The sequence below is a fragment of the Phyllobates terribilis genome, unplaced genomic scaffold (genome assembly GCF_046119375.1).
Source record: "Phyllobates terribilis strain yellow unplaced genomic scaffold, ASM4611937v1 Scaffold_1__5_contigs__length_1240528914, whole genome shotgun sequence".
Classification (NCBI taxonomy): Eukaryota; Metazoa; Chordata; class Amphibia; order Anura; family Dendrobatidae; genus Phyllobates; species Phyllobates terribilis.
Genome location: NW_027362761.1, coordinates 704,211,463 through 704,233,072, shown reverse-complemented (window position 1 = coordinate 704,233,072; position 21,610 = coordinate 704,211,463). Strand labels below are relative to the sequence as shown.

The 21,610-nt window shown below is 50.5% G+C and overlaps 1 protein-coding gene across 1 annotated transcript in view; it reads right to left on the bottom strand.

Moving 5' to 3' along the window:
- UPF1 (UPF1 RNA helicase and ATPase) overlaps positions 1–21,610 on the bottom strand; it is a 132,368-nt gene that overhangs the window by 38,894 nt on the left and 71,864 nt on the right. Inside the window, exon 8 of the mRNA XM_073685945.1 lies at positions 10,492–10,590. Coding sequence (XP_073542046.1) covers positions 10,492–10,590 — 99 coding nt within the window. The remainder of the gene's footprint in view (positions 1–10,491; positions 10,591–21,610) is intronic.

Sequence of the window (21,610 nt, the reverse complement as noted above, 5' to 3'; positions counted from 1 at the left end):
CCCCCCTCCCCATAATAGTGCATCATGACCACTTTTTTTCTTCAATTTAATTTTTTACTTTCCTCCTCTAAAACCTAGGTGTGTCTTATGGTCCGGTGATTCTTCTAGTTCAAAAAATATTACTTGGTTGGTACTTGGTTCATAATGGCTGAACTCTAAAAACGACATTGTCATTTATCGCGCATGATGAATGCTGTGAGATGAAACAGAAAAGCTATTTTTGTTTATATTGCCTTACAAGAAATTAAATAAGGAGTGATTAAAAAATCATAGTATTCCAAAATGGTAGCTACAAAAACTAAGCTTGTTAAACAAAAAAACAAGCTTTCATGCTTTCGTACAGCTATTTACGTGGGAAAATTACAGATTAGGGATCTTAAAATAAAAGTTCTCTCACTAATTCAGAATATCATCAAAAAGTTAATTTATTTCAGTTCAATACAAAAAAGGAGATTTTTGTGTACTCACCGTAAAATCTCTTTGTCTTAGCCTCTAATTGGGGGACACAGGACCATGGTGTTATGCTGCTGTCCACTAGGACGCGACACTATGCATAATCTGAAAAAGATTAACAGTGGATCCTCCTCTGCAGTATACACCCCTGGACGGCGTCAGCCTACTCCAGTTTTGTGCAAAAGCAGTAGGAGGAACGTAACATGGATAACAATCATGCCTATAAGAAGGCAACTATGTACGAGCTCAAACAAAGACAATATGAGAACTCAAGATAACAACGGCCCGGAAAGGGCAACAGGGTGGGAGCTGTGTCCCCCAATTAGAGGCTAAGAGAAACATTTTACGGTGAGTACACAAAAATCTCCTTTACTCTGTCGCCTCATTGGGGGGACACAGGACCATGGGACGTCCCAAAGCAGTCCCTGAGTGGGAAGCAATGGACGAAAATTGTGTAGACAGGCCCCTACATTTGGGGCACCGTCGCCTGCAGAACCCATCTACCCAGGCTCGCGTCTGCTGAGGACTGGGTATGAACTGTGTAGTGTTTGGTAAACGTGTGTAGACTAGTCCAGGGGGTTGCCTTACACACTTGTTGTGCCGAATGGCCCAGGAGGCCCCTACCGCACGTGTAGAGTGTGCCGTAATTCGTGCTGGAAGAGGAGAATTTTTGAGGCGGTAGGCCTCTTGTATGGTGGATTTGATCCACCTGGCAAGGGTAGCTTTGGAAGCTGGCAGACCCTTGCGGCCGCCTTCCAGTAGAAGGAAGAGAGAAACAGACTTCCGGAAGGGCGCAGTCCTAGACACATAGATAGGCAATGCCCTGACAAGGTCAAGCGTATGCACAGCCTTCTGCACTCTATGAACCGGGATCGGACAGAGGAATGGCAGTGAAATTTCCTCATTGAGGTGGAAGTTGGACACAACCTTCAGAAGGAAGGATGGGACCTACAGAGAACTATCTTGTCCTGGTAAAAAAAAAGCCAGGAAGGGCCGCCTGCAGGAGAGTGCTGTCAGTTCAGACACCCTGCGTAGCGAGGCGATTGCCACTAGGAAAACCACTTTCTGGGATAGAAGGTGGAGTGGGACTTCACTAAGGGGTTCAAAGGTGTTTCCTGCAATGTTGTCAGCACCAGGTTGAGGTCCCACGTTTCTAGTGGTCGTCTGTAGGGGGGAACCAATCGGGAAACCCTCTGAAGAAATGTCCTTACTTGCGGCTTGTTAGCAACGCACTTCTGAAAAAAGCACAGAGAGCTGACACCTGGCTCTTAAGGGAGGCCAGAGACAGTCTGGCCTCCAGACCCGATTGGAGAAACCCAAGTACCCTGGGGAGGGAATAAGGGAATGGGGTCTGGCCACGAGATTCGCACCAGGTAAAGAAGGCTTTCCAGGTACGGTAATAAATCTTAGATGTTGGCTTCCATGCTCTTATCATGGTTGCAATGACGTGCGGCGAGAACCCTGACTGGGTTAGAACGCAAGTCTCAATGGCCACGCCGTCAAATTGAGGGCCCCTGAGTTCTGGTAGTAGAACGGGCCTTGTGACCGAAGATCCGGGCGGTCGGGGAGACACCAGAGGACGTCTGCTGTGAGCTGTACGATGTCGGCGTACCATGTACGTCTGGGCCAGTCTGGTGCGATTAGGATGGTTGGAACTCCCTCTTGCTTGATCTTCCTCACCACTCTGGATATCAGGGGGAGATGTGTAAAAAAATGTACATGAGCTGGAACTGGGTCCAATCCTGAACCAGGGAGTCTGCTCCTAGCGCCCGCGGGTCATGTGTTCTGGCCATGAAGTTGGAGACCTTGGTATTGAAGTGGGATGCCATTAGGTCCACGTCCGGAGTCCCCCAGCGATGGCAGATCTGGTGAAAAACTTCGGGATGGAGAGACCGCTCTCCCGAACCCATTGCTTGCCAGCTGAGGAAGTCTGCTTTCCAGTTGTCCACACCCAGAATGTGGACCGCAGAGAGAACCAAACCTGTGTCTTCCGCCCAGTGGAGAATATGTGTCACTTCTCGCATCGCCTGGGCACTGCGGGTCCACCCTTGGTGACTCACATATGCCACAGCCGTGGCATTATCTGACTGTACTCTGATGTGAGAGGCTGCCAGTAAGTGATGGTAGGCTCTCAACGCCAGGAGGATGGCACGAATTTCCAAGATGTTGATGGGCATGGTCGCTTCCGCTGGGGACCACTTGCACTGTGCTCTGTGGTGTAAGTGCACCGCACCCCAACCCGTCAGGCTCGCGTCGGTGGTCAGGACCTTCCATTGACCCGTGAGAAAGGATTTCCCCTTTGTTAGTGAGGTTGGCTTGAGCCACCAGAGCAGGGACTTCTTGGTTGACGACGTCAGCTGGAACTCCTTGTCGAGAGAAAAAGGGGTTCCTGTCCCACGACTTGAGGATGGGTAGTTGGAGAGGCCTGAGGTGCAGCTGGGCAAATGGGACCGCTTCTATTGCCATCATCCTGTCGATGACTCTCATGGCAAACCGAAGAGATCGAGGGGGTTTGCTGAGGAGGGTGCGAACTCCTAGACGGAGAGGCAGTGCCTTGTACTTGGGAAGGAGCACTAGACCCCTGAAGGTGTTGAATAGCATTCCCAGGAAGGTCAGAGACCGACTCGGGGTTGGTGATGACCTTTGTAGGTTGACTAACCAGCCCAGGCGACTCGGTGTCGATTGTGATTGAGATGCTGAGTTCATAGTGCTTGAAAGTAGGAACCTTGATAAGATTGTCCAGGTATGGAACGACTACTATACCTCTGGAGTGCAGGACATCCATGGTGTCTGCCATGACTTTAGTAAACCCTCTGGGAGCCGTGGCGAGTCCGAAAGGGAGAGCCACGAACTGGTAGTGGTCCTGGTGGATTGCGAACCTGAGAAATCTCAGATGGGTGGGTGCAATTGGTATATGCAAGTATGCGTCTTGTATGTCTATGGAGGCGAGAAATTCTCCCTTCTCCATGGACGCAATGACGGACCAAAGGGACTCCATGCGGAAGTGAGGTACCCGTACATATTTGTTAAGCTGTTTTAGGTCCAATATGGGCCGTACGCCGCGTTTCTTGGGGACTACGAATAGATTGTAGTCGAACCCTCGGAAGCGCTCGGCCGCGGGGACCGGTACTATGACTCTTGCTTGAAGATGCGAGGAGACCGCTTGGCGGAAGGCACGAGCCTTGGCTGGCGGCTTTGGGGGAACAGACAGAAAAAGTGTTTGGTGGGTTGGAAGTGAAATTATCTTGTATCCCGAAGACACTAGTTCCCTGACCCACCTGTCTTCTGTAATAGGCAGCCAGACTTTATGAAAGAGCAAAAGTCGGCCGCCTACGGGTGGGGTGTCTTCCGGAGTCCGTGAGTCCTGATGAGGAGGAAATCTGAGATTTTCCTCCTTTGGACTTTGACTGGCCTGCTTTTGACTGCCAGGTCTTGTCCGACGTTTGCATCGACCGCGAGTAATCCCTGAGTGGGGAGCGGTTGCTATTTTGTGCTGGACGCGAGACGGACCAGTCCGAAGAGTTCTAAGGGATCGGAATTGAGTTTGGTTACGCTTCCTGTAAGTGCGTTTGGGTTTCAGTTGGGGGAGAGAGTACTCATACCCCCGGTGGCGTTGGATATCATCATGTCCAACTGTTCGCCAAAAAGTCGACCACTGAGGTACGGGAGGTGCGGGAGGGACTTCCTTGAGGCTGCGTCTGTTTCCATTCCCGCAGCCAGAGGATACGCCGAATTGTGATGGTGTTTGATGCTATCCCCGCTGCACCCCTTGCGGAATGCAGAGCTGCATGAAGCATGTAATCTGCTACAACTGCTATTTTAACCGCTTGGTCCGACAGCTCAGGAGCAGATGCTTGGAGGCCAGCTTGTAAATTTTTGGGGCTAAGCCAGGATGGCCTTGGCAGCCCAAACTGAAGCGAACGCGGGAGCCAGGGAGGCCCCTGCAGCCTCGAAGACTGAACGAGCCTAGCGTTCCACCTACCGGTCTGCTGCATCCCTGAGGGTTGAGCTACCTGGCAGTGAAAGGAGTGACTGTGGTGCTAGCCTAGAGACTGGGGGATCCCCTTTGGGTGGATCTGTCCATTTCTTGGTGACCTCCTGTGGGAAGGGGTACCGCGCCTCCAGATATTTGCGATTTAAGGATAGATTTAAACTCTGGGTGCCAAAGATCTTAGGTGGCTTCAGAGCTCCTTCAAAGGAAATGTTCTGGTGCCTCCGGGGGCGGATCAGAAATGTCCAGCACCCGATGGATGGGCGAGATTACGTCCTCAACTAGCGCTGTATTGCTAGGGGGGATTGGGATCAGGGACCCTTCAGCTTCCTTGTCAGAGTCTGAATCACAGATGTCTTCCAAATCCTGTGTATCGCTAAGGAGTCTCCTGCTGGTGGGGGGGGAGGCCTTCTCTGGTCGGGGGATCGCTGCGTTGTCTGTCCCTGGTAGGGGACGGTCTAAATGACCTGGAATTACGGTATCTCTCCCTAGAAAGGGATGATCGTGTGCTATGGGATGACGCAGATGAGCGTGACCTGTGGGTCCGCTAGCGTCCTGACCTAGACGTGGATGTGCCCGGGTCGTCATGTCCCCGAGTCGAGCTCTCCCTTTGCTGGTTAGCGTTCATAGCCGAGGCATCAGGGGCCTTTATCCTCGCCTCGACCTCAACCCAGAAACCAAAAGGAATTGGGGAAGGAGGGGGGGTCTCGACTTCGAACCAGCGACATGGGGAATAGCCATCTCAACTTCAACTGTGCACCCCATAATAGGGGGCAGAGGAAGTCTCGCAGGAGACCCGCTTTTCTTCATCTGTAATCCCGTCGGAGAAAACGGAGTAAAAGTTTTAGGTGTGCCTCCTTATGCGACACTAAGCAAAAACTGGAGAAGGCTGACGCCGTCCAGGGGTGTATACTGCAGAGGAGGAGCCACGGTTAATCTTTTTCAGATTATGCATAGTGTCGCCTCCTAGTGGACAGCAGCATAACACCATGGTCCTGTGTTCCCCAATGAGGCGACAGAGTAAGTGAAACTCATTATATAGATTCATTACAGAGTGATCTATTTCAAGTGTATATTTCTGTTAATGTTGATTATGGATTACAGCTAATGAAAACACAAAAGTCATTAGCTCAGTAAATTAGAATAATTAACAAAAAACACATGCAAAGGCTTCCTAAACGTTTAAAAAGGTCCCTTAACTTGTTTTAGTAGGCTCCACAATCATGGGAAAGACTGCTGACTTGACAGATGTCCAGAAGGCAGTCATTGACGGTAAGCCACAAAAAGTCATTGCTAAAGAAGCTGGCTGTTCAGAGTGCTGTATTCAAGCATATTAATGGAAAGTTGAGTGGAAGGAAAAAGTGCGGTAGAAAAAGGTGCACAAGCAACCAGGATAAAAGCAGCCTTGAATGGATTGTTAAGAAAAGGCCATTCAAAACTTTGGGAGAGATTCACAAGGAGTGGACTGCTGCTGGAGTCATTGCTTCAAGAGCCATCACACAGACGTGTTCATGACATGGGCTACAAGTGTCGCATTCCTTGTGTCCTCATGACCAATAGAGAACACCAGAAGCGTCTTACCAGGGCCAAGGAGAAAAAGACCTGGACTGTTGCTCAGTGGTCCAAGGTGGTGTTTTCAGATGAAAGCAAAATTTGCATTTCATTTGGAAATCAAGGTCCCAGAGTCTGAAGGAAGAGAGAAGAGGCACACAATCCAAGCTGCTTGAGGTCTAGTGTGAAGTTTCCACAATCAGTGATGGTTTGGGAGCCATGTCATCTGCTGGTGTAGGTCCACTGTGTTTTATCAAGACCCAAGTCAGCGCAGCAGTCTACCAAGAAATTTTAGAGCACTTCATGCTTCCCTCTGCCGACAAGCTTTTTGGAGATGGAAATTTCATTCTCCAGCTGGTCTTGGCACCTGTCCACACTGCCAAAAGTACCAATACCTGGTTTAAAAACAACAGTATCACTGTGCTTGATTGGCCATAGATTTCTATGGGGTATTGTCAAGAGGAAGATGAGAGACACCAGACCCAACAATGCAGACGATCTGAAGGCTGCTATCAAAGCAACCTGGGCTTCCATAACACCTCAGCAGGGCCACAGGCTGATCGCCTCCATGCCACGCCGCATTGATGCAGTAATTGATGCAAAAGGAGCCCCGACCAAGTACTGAGTGCATTTACTGAACATACATTTCAGTAGGCCAACATTTAGGATTTTAAAACCATTTTTCAAGCAGTTATAAAGTATTCTAATTTACTGAGATAATCAACATTAACAGAAATAAACACTTGAAATAGATCATTCTGTTTGTAATGATCATATAATATAGGAGTTTAACTTTTTGTATTGAAAAACTGAAATAAATACATTTTTTGATGATATTCTAATTTAGTGAGAAGCACTTGTAACTAAAAAGAAACATTTTCTTGTGCAAATCTAGTAAAACATTACAATAACAAGGCTAAATATATTGGGTACCACTGTAATCATATTAACCCGAGAAATAAAATGTAACATGCCAATTATATTGCACTGTAAACTTCATATTAAATCAAAATATAAATTGCTGATTTACTTTATTTTATTAACACCTATGTGACCTTGGGATTTTTCTGTTTTTTTGCATTTTCGTTTTTTGCTCCCCTTGTTCCCAGAGCCATAGTGTTTTTATTTTTTGGTCAATATGGCCGTGTGAGGGCTTATTTTTTGCGGGACGAGTTGTACTTTTAAACGCCATTACTAGTTTTACCATATCATGTACTGGAAAACGGGAAAAAAATTCCAAGTGCGGTGAAATTGCAAAAAAAAAATGCAATTTCACAGTTTTTTTTTCTTTTCACGTTCACTGGATGCTAAAACTGACCTGCCATTATTATTCTCCGGGTCATTACGAGTTCGTAGACACCAAACATGTATAGGTTCTTTTTTATTTAAGTGGTGAAAAAAACAAACAAAAAAAAAACCAGTTTGCTAAAAATAAAAAAAAAATGGCGCCATTTTCCGAGACCCGTAGCATCTCCATTTTTCGGGATCTGGGGCCGGGTGAGGGCTTATTTTTTGCGCGCCGGGCTGACGTTTTTATTGATACTATGTTGGGGTAGATACGATGATTTGATCGCCCCCTTATTGCATTTTATTGCACTGTTGCGTCGACCAAAATAACGTAATTCTGGCGTTTGGAATTTTTCTTATCGTTACGCCGTTTACCGAACGGATTAATTCTTTTTTTATATTGATAGATTAGGTGATTCTGAACGCGGCGATGACAAATATGTGTATGTGAGGTTTATTTTTTATTATTTTATTTTGAATGGGGCAAAGGGGGGTGATTTCAACTTTTAAAAACTTTTTTTTTTTTTTTTTTATATACACACGATTCAATAGTCTCCATAGGAAACTAGAAGCAACTGTCTGATCGCCTCTGCTACATAGAGGTGATGAACAGATCACCTCTATGTAGCAGAAATGCTCCTGTGCTATGAGCGCCGACCACTAGGTGGTGCTCATAGCGATCTTTACATGACAACCGCAGGAGTCTGCTGCAGACCCCGGGTTGCCATGCCCACCCATCGATGACCCGCGATCACGTGACTGGGTCACCGATGGGCGGGGTAATTGACGCGCATCCATCGCGGCGCTGTTAAATGCCGCTGTCAGAGATGGACAGCGGCATTTAACTGGTTAACAGCCGCGGGTGGATCGCTATTCTACCCAAGGCTGTTGCGGGCACATATCAGCTGATCTGTACAGCTGACATGTGCCTGGTTCAGTGCGGGCTCAGCGCCGGAGGCCTCACTGAACCGGGGGTGATGGCCTGGGGCTTACTAATACGCCCCAGGCCAGAAAGGGGTTAATACCGACTGAAAAAAAACAAAAACGACTGATCAAACAGACACTTGAACTCAAGTGGTACCAGAAAATAAACTACATCTTGTCCAGCAAAAAATCAATCACAAAACTAGGACTAATGAGAAAAAGTTATGGGCATTAAAATATGGTGACTTATGCAGGTCGATACAGTCATGTAAAACCTTACTTTCGAAATAAAGCTAATTTGTCAATTAAACCCAAGTGGAAACAGTGTTAAGAAAATATAAAATAAGTTAAGAATTATTTTTGTTCATTTTACCTCCCCAAAAGGGTAATAAATTATCAAAAGGTTGCATGTACTACAAAATGGCACCAATGAAAACTACTGTTTGTCATGCAAAAATAGGTAGTCCTACAGCTCCACTGATGAAAAATTGTAAAACTTTTAGCTCTCAGAATATGGCACCACAAAAAACAAACTAAGGCCACGTGCACATGTTGAGTATTTGGTCAGTATTTTACATCACTATTTGTAAGTAAAATCAGGAGTGGAACAATCAGGAAAAGTATAATAGAAACACGTCACCACTTCAGTATTTTTTCAGCTCACCTTCTCCTGGTTTTGGCCTACAAATATTAGTTAAGAAAACTCACCAAATACTCAACGTGTGCACGCGGCCTCAGACACACTTTATAGTAAGGAAAAAAAATCTTGCTAAGAAGTGTGCGTGTCTAATATCTGGAGGCAGCTTCCTGATCAGGAGCACTGCTCTGTCTCCTCCAGCCCCACACTGATTTATCTGGATTGGTGTAGTGCAGGAAAGAAAGCTAACAGGACCTGGATGGATGCTGCACTTTGAGAGTAGCTGACTTTTAGGTCATGTGATCAGTCGTATGACAGGAAGGAACTTCAAACCATGTATACACCGGAGTGCGTGCGTTTTGATGTAGCTGAGAATGTTGCAGTTTACCTGTGTTTTGATGTAGCAAAGTTTGCGTTTTTATTATGTAGTGAACTGAATGGTGCAGCTGAGTTGTGTGTATTGATGATGTAGAAGAGGGTGTGTACTGGATGTGTGTCAAGGCCCTGTCACACTAAGCGACGCTACAGATATCCAGACAACGATACGACCTGTCAGGGATCATTGCTGCGTCGCTATGTGGTCGCTGGTGAGATGTCAAACAGTCAGATCTTCCCAACGACGCAGCAACGATGCTACGACCCGTAACGATCTGTATAACGATGCACGCCTATGAGTTTCTGTGTCTGGGTCGTTAACAAGGTCGTTGGTAAGGTGTCAAACACACCGATGCATGCTACCCAGCGGGACCTCAACGATCAAAGAAATGTCCAGACCATTCCAACACGACCAGCGATCTCACAGCAGGGGCCTGGTCGCTGCTAAGTGTCAAAAGTAGCGAGATCACTGTTGCGTCACAAAACTTGTGACTCAGCAGCGATCTCGCTTAGTGTGACTGGGGCTTCAGTGACATACATGTGTGTTCTGTAGAAAGTGTATATAATGTGTGTTCTGTAAAGGTATATCTGTTTAATACAGATGCTGCATAGAAACAATAACAATAGATCGATTTCTTCCCAGTTCTTTACTAGTGCATTAAAATTAGTGATATTGACTAGTGTTGAGGGAGTATATTCTATTAACCCTTTCGACGAGTATGCTCGGGCCGAGCTCCGAGTATTTACAGCTGCTCGGGGATGTGTTTGAATCGCTCCCGTGTGCTTGATTTGCAACTGTTTGACAGCTTTATTACATGCGAGGAATATCTATTTCTTACACATTCTTCACATGTAGTAAAGCTGTCAAACAGTCGCAAATCAACCCCAATATTGACCCCTCCACTTTTCATTGTCAGGGAAGTTTGAATTAGCAGGAAAAGAATTATTTTGTACTGTCTAAATTGGATGTGCGTCTTATAAGAAGGCGTGTCCTACAGTCGGAATACTACATTTTGTTATTGCCATATTCATACTGTGAACCAAATTCGATTTATGCAAGATCTCCAAGGTAACTCACAAATCAGAACGGGAAGTGTTGGCATGAGACTTAGCAGTTTTCCAGCACAAGCTAAGGCGTCAATCATATGCCACCCTGGAACAAAATTATTAAACTCTCTTTTTTATATTTTAGTCTTTGGTGGGTCTCTTTTTAGAATATTTCGTTTTAGGATAATAGGTTTAGAAATCACTTATTAATGCTTTGAAAGGATACTGTCAGGCACCTTGATCACATGTCCAATTCCTTTCCATAAAGGTGCAAGGTCACCTTTATATCTCAAACAAATTTCATCTCCTTGCATTAAACGCATATCTGGAAGATAAAAAAAAAAAAAAAAATTCAAGTACATTTTATTAGGATTATGGATTAACACTAGTCCAGCTACTTTCAGATAAAGAAAAGGGGCACTGTAAAGACTGCTCTCCATGTACATAACAGCAGACTAAAGGACTTTTAGGCTGTGAATATTTGTCTGCCGGGACAGCTCCACACTGGAGAAGTATTGTGCTGATCAATATTTCAAGCAATGCCGCTGTACTAGTATTTATAAGCTAGAGACCAGCTTGAATAGGAACCGACCACATGGAACGTGCAGTCATATCGCAGGTCAGCATCATCCGGACAATTTACTGAAATCTCAGCTTTGGGCTTAGGATTTCTGCGGTGTGATTGATAGCCATCTCGGACATGCTTCCTTAGCACTCAGGACAGTGTCTGTAATTAGGTAGACAGGTCAGCTCTCCTCAATATTGGATATGTAGTAAAACAACTGGGTGCCATTAAATTCTTTGTCAATATGACGTGTCCCTACACCACCTGATGCAGGACATTCAGCACAGAGTCAGGGGTTATAGGAACACACCCAATTGATTGAGGAAATGGTTGTTAATGTATTACATTTACAGGAAGAATAAGAGGAACTGTACTGAGTTTCTAAGAACAAATGCTCCAGATACTTTATTTCAGGAGAAAAACAAATTGACCCAACAGGTCCTTAATTATATCAGTCGGTTTGGTGTATCATTTTATTAATCTCCCTGGGAGCAAGATACAATTTATTCATGACATATCCGTTACCCCTCATTCCTGCACACCCTTCCAGTGACTGAACACTTCACCATTGTAGATCTAACGGAAGTAAAGTACAGCACTAAGAGTAAAGGAGATGGCCATTTTATGCCTAATGTGTGTTGTATATGAATAAGCACCAATTACCCGCTCTGCAATACACCTTTTTTTGATACTGTTAGGCCTCATTCACATGTCAGTGTTTAAACACATACGTGAAAAACTGGTACCGGTGTCATAAGTGTCACCAATGTATGGTCCATATGTCCGTTTTTACCATCAGTGGTTTTCACGGATGGATAAATACATTACAAAGTGTTTCCTTTTTCAGTGTTAAAGACCTAAAGAACACAGATTACACATGGATGCAGTCCATCTGCTGTACGCTTTTTTCACGGACTTGTATTGGCTCTTTTCATCCGTGCTGTTGAAAAATACGGACATGGCTCTATGTTTTGCACACACTGACATGCGAACAGCAGCATAGATTATAATGGATAGATGTTCTATCCGTGAAAAAAAAACAGATACAACACGTACATACAAAACGGACATGTGAATGAGGCCTTAAAGGGGTTGGCCACAACTTATCATGCCCCCAATGTATCCCCCCGGGGCCCATAAGTGTCTTTATAATTACCTTCTGTTGCAGATTCTGCCTGTGAGCGGCGCCATCAGTGGCATAACGTGACCCCGCGCTGACATCACAACAAGTGAGGCGTGACTCAGGGCTGGGGTCCCCACGGTGGCTGCTGGGCTGTGGGCGGGGATTCCCCCCACATCACACCCAGCATCCACCGTGCACTTTCCCGATGAATGATGAGAGGTAGAATGTGCGGTGAATGCCGGGTGTGACGAGATTAGAATTTTCATAATTCCCTTTAATTACTAAAAGATCCTCTAGCTCTCCTTGTCATCTGATGCTGGGGTTGAGATTGCTCTCACTTCCTGTGAGGTCACGTCCAGCCATGTTCTAGGCACTTGATATTGACGTGACGTTACCCATACTCCCTCTGACTGTGGCCATGTGACCTAGATTGATTGTACTGTGGGTGTGTTGCAGTCACCTACCCTCACAGCCCTGGAGTATCACTGTGGAGATGATCTGTGAGCGTCTCCCTCCTCCCACTCATGAAAGTGCTAATCAAACCAGCAGCACTTTCATCATGGGAGGAGAGAAGCGCTCACTGGCACCAGTGGACAGAGGGGGTGAGGCAGTCATGATTTACTTCTCCATCCTCTTATTCCAGGAAGGGGGGAGGGGATGGGGCTGTCACATCCCAGCACACATCCTCCTCCTCAGATACAGCCTGCACTCCAGTGTCTGTCCTGACACCTCCTCCTCCTCACACACTGCCCTGCTCCTCAGATATAGCCTGCACTCCAGTGTCTGTCCTGACACATCCTCCTCCTCACACACTGGCCTGCTCCTCAGATATAACCTGCACTCCAGTGTCTGTCCTGACACCTCCTCCTCCTCACACACTGCTCTGCACCTCAGATATAGCCTGCACTCCAGTGTCTGTCCTGACACATCCCCCTCCTCACACACTGCTCTGCTCCTCAGATATAGCCTGCACTCCAGTGTCTGTCCTGACACCTCCTCCTCCTCACACACTGCCCTGCTCCTCAGATATAGCCTGCACTCCAGTGTCTGTCCTGACACATCCTCCTCCTCACACACTGCCCTGCTCCTCAGATACAGCCTGCACTCCAGTGTCTGTCCTGACACCTCCTCCTCCTCACACACTGGCCTGCTCCTCAGATATAACCTGCACTCCAGTGTCTGTCCTGACACATCCTCCTCCTCACACACTGGCCTGCTCCTCAGATATAGCCTGCACTCCAGTGTCTGTCCTGACACCTCCTCCTCCTCACACACTGGCCTGCTCCTCAGATATAGCCTGCACTCCAGTGTGTCCTGACGCCTCCTCCTCCTCACACACTGCCCTGCTCCTCAGATACAGCCTGCACTCCAGTGTGTCCTGACGCCTCCTCCTCCTCACACGCTGCCCTGCTCCTCAGATATAGCCTGCACTCCAGTGTCTGTCCTGACGCCTCCTCCTCCTCACACACTGCCCTGCTCCTCAGATATAGCCTGCACTCCAGTGTCTGTCCTGACACCTCCTCCTCCTCACACACTGCCCTGCTCCTCAGATATAGCCTGCACTCCAGTGTCTGTCCTGACACCTCCTCCTCCTCACACACTGCCCTGCTCCTCAGATACAGCCTGCACTCCAGTGTGTCCTGACGCCTCCTCCTCCTCACACACTGCCCTGCTCCTCAGATATAGCCTGCACTCCAGTGTCTGTCCTGACACCTCCTCCTCCTCACACACTGCGCTGCACCTCAGATATAGCCTGCACTCCAGTGTCTGTCCTGACACCTCCTCCTCCTCACACACTGGCCTGCTCCTCAGATATAACCTGCACTCCAGTGTCTGTCCTGACACATCCTCCTCCTCACACACTGGCCTGCTCCTCAGATATAGCCTGCACTCCAGTGTCTGTCCTGACACCTCCTCCTCCTCACACACTGCCCTGCTCCTCAGATATAGCCTGCACTCCAGTGTCTGTCCTGACACCTCCTCCTCCTCACACACTGGCCTGCTCCTCAGATATAGCCTGCACTCCAGTGTGTCCTGACGCCTCCTCCTCCTCACACACTGCCCTGCTCCTCAGATACAGCCTGCACTCCAGTGTGTCCTGACGCCTCCTCCTCCTCACACGCTGCCCTGCTCCTCAGATATAGCCTGCACTCCAGTGTCTGTCCTGACACATCCCCCTCCTCACACACTGCCCTGCTCCTCAGATATAGCCTGCACTCCAGTGTCTGTCCTGACACATCCTCCTCCTCACACACTGCCCTGCTCCTCAGATATAGCCTGCACTCCAGTGTCTGTCCTGACACATCCTCCTCCTCCTCACACACTGCCCTGCTCCTCAGATATAGCCTGCACTCCAGTGTCTGTCCTGACACATCCCCCTCCTCACACACTGCCCTGCTCCTCAGATATAGCCTGCACTCCAGTGTCTGTCCTGACACCTCCTCCTCCTCACACACTGCCCTGCTCCTCAGATATAGCCTGCACTCCAGTGTCTGTCCTGACACCTCCTCCTCCTCACACACTGCCCTGCTCCTCAGATATAGCCTGCACTCCAGTGTCTGTCCTGACACCTCCTCCTCCTCACACACTGGCCTGCTCCTCAGATATAGCCTGCACTCCAGTGTCTGTCCTGACGCCTCCCCCTCCTCACACGCTGCCCTGCTCCTCAGATATAGCCTGCACTACAGTGTCTGTCCTGACGCCTCCTCCTCCTCACACACTGCCCTGCTCCTCAGATATAGCCTGCACTCCAGTGTCTGTCCTGACACATCCCCCTCCTCACACACTGGTCTGCTCCTCAGATATAGCCTGCACTCCAGTGTCTGTCCTGACACCTCCTCCTCCTCACACACTGCCCTGCTCCTCAGATATAGCCTGCACTCCAGTGTCTGTCCTGACACACGACCCTCCTCACACACTGCCCTGCTCCTCAGATATAACCTGCACTCCGGTGTCTGTCCTGACACATCCTCCTCCTCACACACTGGCCTGCTCCTCAGATATAGCCGGCACTCCAGTGTCTGTCCTGACGCCTACTCCTCCTCCTCACACACTGCCCTGCTCCTCAGATATATCCTGCACTCCAGTGTCTGTCCTGACACACGACCCTCCTCACACACTGCCCTGCTCCTCAGATATAGCCTGCACTCCAGTGTCTGTCCTGACACATCCCCCTCCTCACACACTGCCCTGCTCCTCAGATATAGCCTGCACTCCAGTGTCTGTCCTGACACATCCTCCTCCTCACACACTGCCCTGCTCCTCAGATATAGCCTGCACTCCAGTGTCTGTCCTGACACATCCTCCTCCTCCTCACACACTGCCCTGCTCCTCAGATATAACCTGCACTCCGGTGTCTGTCCTGACACATCCTCCTCCTCACACACTGGCCTGCTCCTCAGATATAGCCTGCACTCCAGTGTCTGTCCTGACGCCTCCTCCTCCTCATCACACACTGCCCTGCTCCTCAGATATAGCCGGCACTCCAGTGTCTGTCCTGACACATCCTCCTCCTCCTCACAAACTGCCCTGCTCCTCAGATATAGCCTGCACTCCAGTGTCTGTCCTGACACATCCCCCTCCTCACACACTGCCCTGCTCCTCAGATATAGCCGGCACTCCAGTGTCTGTCCTGACACATGACCCTCCTCACACACTGCCCTGCTCCTCAGATATAGCCTGCACTCCAGTGTCTGTCCTGACACATCCTCCTCCTCACACACTGCCCTGCTCCTCAGATATAGCCTGCACTCCAGTGTCTGTCCTGACACATCCCCCTCCTCACACACTGCCCTGCTCCTCAGATATAGCCTGTACTCCAGTGTCTGTCCTGACACATCCCCCTCCTCACACACTGCCCTGCTCCTCAGATATAGCCTGCACTCCAGTGTTTGTCCTGACACATCCTCCTCCTCACACACTGGCCTGCTCCTCAGATATAGCCTGCACTCCAGTGTCTGTCCTGACACATGACCCTCCTCACACACTGCCCTGCTCCTCAGATATAGCCTGCACTCCAGTGTCTGTCCTGACACATCCTCCTCCTCACACACTGCCCTGCTCCTCAGATATAGCCTGCACTCCAGTGTCTGTCCTGACGCCGCCTCCTCCTCCTCCTCACACACTGCCCTGCTCCTCAGATATAACCTGCACTCCAGTGTCTGTCCTGACACATCCTCCTCCTCCTCACACACTGCCCTGCTCCTCAGATATAGCCTGCACTGCAGTGTCTGTCCTGACACCTCCTCCTCCTCACACACTACCCTGCTCCTCAGATATAGCCGGCACTCCAGTGTCTGTCCTGACATCCTCCTCCTATCACACTACCCTGCTCCTCAGATATAGCCTGCACTCCAGTGTCTGTCCTGACACATGCTCCTCCTCAGATATAGCCAGCACTCCAGTGTGTGTCCTGACGCCTCCTCCTCCTCCTCACACACTGCCCTGCTCCTCAGATATAGCCTGGACTCCAGTGTCTGTCCTGACACATCCTCCTCCTCCTCACACACTGCCCTGCTCCTCAGATATAGCCGGCACTCCAGTGTCTGTCCTGACACATCCTCCTCCTCCTCACACACTGCCCTGCTCCTCAGATATAGCCTGCACTCCAGTGTCTGTCCTGACACATCCCCCTCCTCACACACTGCCCTGCTCCTCAGATTTAGCCTGCACTCCAGTATCTGTCCTGACACCTCCTCCTCCTCCTCCTCCTCACACACTGGCCTGCTCCTCAGATATAGCCTGAACTCCAGTGTCTGTCCTGACACATCCTCCTCACACACTGCCCTGCTCCTCAGATATAGCCTGCACTCCAGTGTCTGTCCTGACACATCCCCCTCCTCACACACTGGCCGGCTCCTCAGATATAGCCTGCACTCCAGTGTCGGTCCTGACACATCCTCCTCCTCACACACTGCCCTGCTCCTCAGATATAGCCTGTACTCCAGTGTCTATCCTGACACATCCCCCTCCTCACACACTGCCCTGCTACTCAGATATAGCCTGCACTCCAGTGTCTGTCCTGACACATCCCCCTCCTCACACATTGCCCTGCTCCTCAGATATAGCCTGCACTCCAGTGTCGGTCCTGACACATCCTCCTCCTCACACACTGGCCTGCTCCTCAGATATAGCCTGCACTCCAGTGTCTGTCCTGACACATCCTCCTCCTCACACACTGGCCTGCTCCTCAGATATAGCCTGCACTCCAGTGTCTGTCCTGACACATGACCCTCCTCACACACTGCCCTGCTCCTCAGATATAGCCTGCACTCCAGTGTCTGTCCTGACACATCCTCCTCCTCACACACTGGCCTGCTCCTCAGATATAGCCTGCACTCCAGTGTCTGTCCTGACGCCTCCTCCTCCTCATCACACACTGCCCTGCTCCTCAGATATAGCCTGCACTCCAGTGTCTGTCCTGACACCTCCTCCTCCTCATCACACACTGCCCTGCTCCTCAGATATAGCCTGCACTCCAGTGTCTGTCCTGACACATCCTCCTCCTCACACACTGCCCTGCTCCTCAGATATAGCCTGCACTCCAGTGTCTGTCCTGACGCCTCCTCCTCCTCCTCACACACTGCCCTGCTCCTCAGATATAGCCGGCACTGCAGTGTCTGTCCTGACACATCCTCCTCCTCCTCACACACTACCCTGCTCCTCAGATATAGCCTGCACTCCAGTGTCTGTCCTGACACATCCTCCTCCTCACACACTGGCCTGCTCCTCAGATATAGCCTGCACTCCAGTGTCTGTCCTGAAGCCTCCTCCTCCTCCTCACACAGTGGCCTGCTCCTCAGATATAGCCTGAACTCCAGTGTCTGTCCTGACACATCCTCCTCACACACTGCCCTGCTCCTCAGATATAGCCTGCACTCCAGTGTCTGTCCTGACACATCCCCCTCCTCACACACTGGCCGGCTCCTCAGATATAGCCTGTACTCCAGTGTCTGTCCTGACACATCCCCCTCCTCACACACTGCCCTGCTCCTCAGATATAGCCTGCACTCCAGTGTCTGTCCTGACACATACCCCTCCTCACACACTGCCCTGCTCCTCAGATATAGCCTGCACTCCAGTGTCTGTCCTGACACCTCCTCCTCCTCACACACTGCCCTGCTCCTCAGATATAGCCTGCACTCCAATGTCTGTCCTGACACATCCTCCTCCTCACACACTGCCCTGCTCCTCAGATATAGCCTGCACTCCAGTGTCTGTCCTGACACATCCTCCTCCTCACACACTGGCCTGCTCCTCAGATATAGCCTGCACTCCAGTGTCTGTCCTGACGCCTCCTCATCACACACTGCCCTGCTCCTCAGATATAGCCTGCACTCCAGTGTCTGTCCTGACACATCCTCCTCCTCACACACTGCCCTGCTCCTCAGATATAGCCTGCACTCCAGTGTCGGTCCTGACACATCCTCCTCCTCACACACTGGCCTGCTCCTCAGATATAGCCTGCACTCCAGTGTCTGTCCCGACACATCCTCCTCCTCACACACTGGCCTGCTCCTCAGATATAGCCTGCACTCCAGTGTCTGTCCTGACACATCCCCCTCCTCACACACTGCCCTGCTCCTCAGATATAGCCTGCACTCCAGTGTCTGTCCTGACACATGACCCTCCTCACACACTGGCCTGCTCCTCAGATATAGCCTGCACTCCAGTGTCTGTCCTGACACCTCCTCCTCCTCATCACACACTGCCCTGCTCCTCAGATTTAGCCTGCACTCCAGTGTCTGTCCTGACACATCCCCCTCCTCACACACTGCCCTGCTCCTCAGATATAGCCTGCACTCCAGTGTCTGTCCTGACACATCCCCCTCCTCACACACTGCCCTGCTCCTCAGATATAGCCTGCACTCCATTGTCTGTCCTGACACATCCTCCTCCTCACACACTGCCCTGCTCCTCAGATATAGCCTGCACTCCAGTGTCTGTCCTGACACATCCTCCTCCTCACACACTGCCCTGCTCCTCAGATATAGCCTTCACTCCAGTGTCTATCCTGACGCCTCCTCCTCCTCCTCACACACTGCCCTGCTCCTCAGATATAACCTGCACTCCAGTGTCTGTCCTGACACATCCTCCTCCTCACACACTGCCCTGCTCCTCAGATATAGCCTGCACTCCAGTGTCTGTCCTGACGCCTCCTCCTCCTCCTCACACACTGCCCTGCTCCTCAGATATAACCTGCACTCCAGTGTCTGTCCTGACACCTCCTCCTCCTCCTCACACACTACCCTGCTCCTCAGATATAGCCTGCACTCCAGTGTCTGTCCTGACACATCCTCCTCCTCACACACTACCCTGCTCCTCAGATATAACCGGCACTCCAGTGTCTGTCCTGACATCCTCCTCCTCACACACTACCCTGCTCCTCAGATATAGCCTGCACTCCAGTGTCTGTCCTGACACATCCTCCTCCTCACACACTGCCCTGCTCCTCAGATATAGCCTGCACTCCAGTGTCTGTCCTGACACCTCCTCCTCCTCACACACTGCCCTGCTCCTCAGATATAACCTGCACTCCAGTGTCTGTCCTGACATCCTCCTCCTCACACACTACCCTGCTCCTCAGATATAGCCTGCACTCCAGTGTCTGTCCTGACACATGCCCCTCCTCAGATATAGCCAGCACTCCAGTGTGTGTCCTGACGCCTCCTCCTCCTCACACACTGGCCTGCTCCTCAGATATAGCCTGCACTCCAGTGTCTGTCCTGACACATCCCCCTCCTCACACACTGCCCTGCTCCTCAGATATAGCCTGCACTCCAGTGTCTGTCCTGACACATCCCCCTCCTCACACACTGCCCTGCTCCTCAGATATAGCCTGCACTCCAGTGTCTGTCCTGACACCTCCTCCTCCTCACACACTGCCCTGCTCCTCAGATATAGCCTGCACTCCAGTGTCTGTCCTGACGCCTCCTCCTCACACACTGCCCTGCTCCTCAGATATAACCTGCACTCCAGTGTCTGTCCTGACACATCCTCCTCCTCACACACTGCCCTGCTCCTCAGATATAGCCTGCACTCCAGTGTCTGTCCTGACGCCTCCTCCTCCTCCTCACACACTGCCCTGCTCCTCAGATATAGCCGGCACTGCAGTGTCTGTCCTGACACATCCTCCTCCTCCTCACACACTACCCTGCTCCTCAGATATAGCCTGCACTCCAGTGTCTGTCCTGACACATCCTCCTCCTCACACACTGCCCTGCTCCTCAGATATAGCCTGCACTCCAGTGTCTGTCCTGACACATGCCCCTCCTCAGATATAGCCAGCACTCCAGTGTGTGTCCTGACGCCTCCTCCTCCTCAGATATAGCCAGCACTCCAGTGTGTGTCCTGACACCTCCTCCTCCTCACACACTGGCCTGCTCCTCAGATAGGACAGACACTGGAGTGCAGGCTATATCTGAGGAGCAGGGCAGTGTGTGAGGAGGGGTATGTGTCAGGACAGACACTGGAGTGCAGGCTATATCTGAGGAGCAGGGCAGTGTGTGAGGAGGAGGAGGTGTCAGGACAGACACTGGAGTGCAGGCTATATCTGAGGAGCAGGGCAGTGTGTGAGGAGGAGGAGGTGTCAGGCCAGACACTGGAGTGCCGGTTATATCTGAGGAGCAGGGCAGTGTGTGAGGAGGGGGATGTGTCAGGACAGACACTGGAGTGCAGGCTATATCTGAGGAGCAGGGTAGTGTGTGAGGAGGGGCATGTGTCAGGACAGACACTGGAGTGCAGGCTATATCTGAGGAGCAGGGTAGTGTGTGAGGAGGAGGAGGATGTGTCAGGACAGACACTGGAGTGCAGGCTATATCTGAGGAGCAGGGTAGTGTGTGAGGAGGGGCATGTGTCAGGACAGACACTGGAGTGCAGGCTATATCTGAGGAGCAGGGTAGTGTGTGAGGAGGAGGAGGATGTGTCAGGACAGACACTGGAGTGCCGGTTATATCTGAGGAGCAGGGTAGTGTGTGAGGAGGAGGATGTGTCAGGACAGACACTGGAGTCCAGGCTGTATCTGAGGAGCAGGGCAGTGTGTGAGGAGGAGGATGTGTCAGGACAGACACTGGAGTGCAGGCTATATCTGAGGAGCAGGGCAGTGTGTGAGGAGGGGGATGTGTCAGGACAGACACTGGAGTGCAGGCTATGACACCTCCTCCTCCTCACACACTGCCCTGCTCCTCAGATATAACCTGCACTCCGGTGTCTGTCCCGACACATCCTCCTCCTCACACACTGGCCTGCTCCTCAGATATAGCCTGCACTCCAGTGTCTGTCCTGACACATCCCCCTCCTCACACACTGCCCTGCTCCTCAGATATAGCCTGGACTCCAGTGTCTGTCCTGACACATCCTCCTCCTCCTCACACACTGCCCTGCTCCTCAGATATAGCCGGCACTCCAGTGTCTGTCCTGACACATCCTCCTCCTCCTCCTCACACACTGCCCTGCTCCTCAGATATAGCCTGCACTCCAGTGTCTGTCCTGACACATCCCCCTCCTCACACACTGCCCTGCTCCTCAGATATAGCCTGCACTCCAGTGTCTGTCCTGACACATGACCCTCCTCACACACTGGCCTGCTCCTCAGATATAGCCTGCACTCCAGTGTCTGTCCTGACACCTCCTCCTCCTCATCACACACTGCCCTGCTCC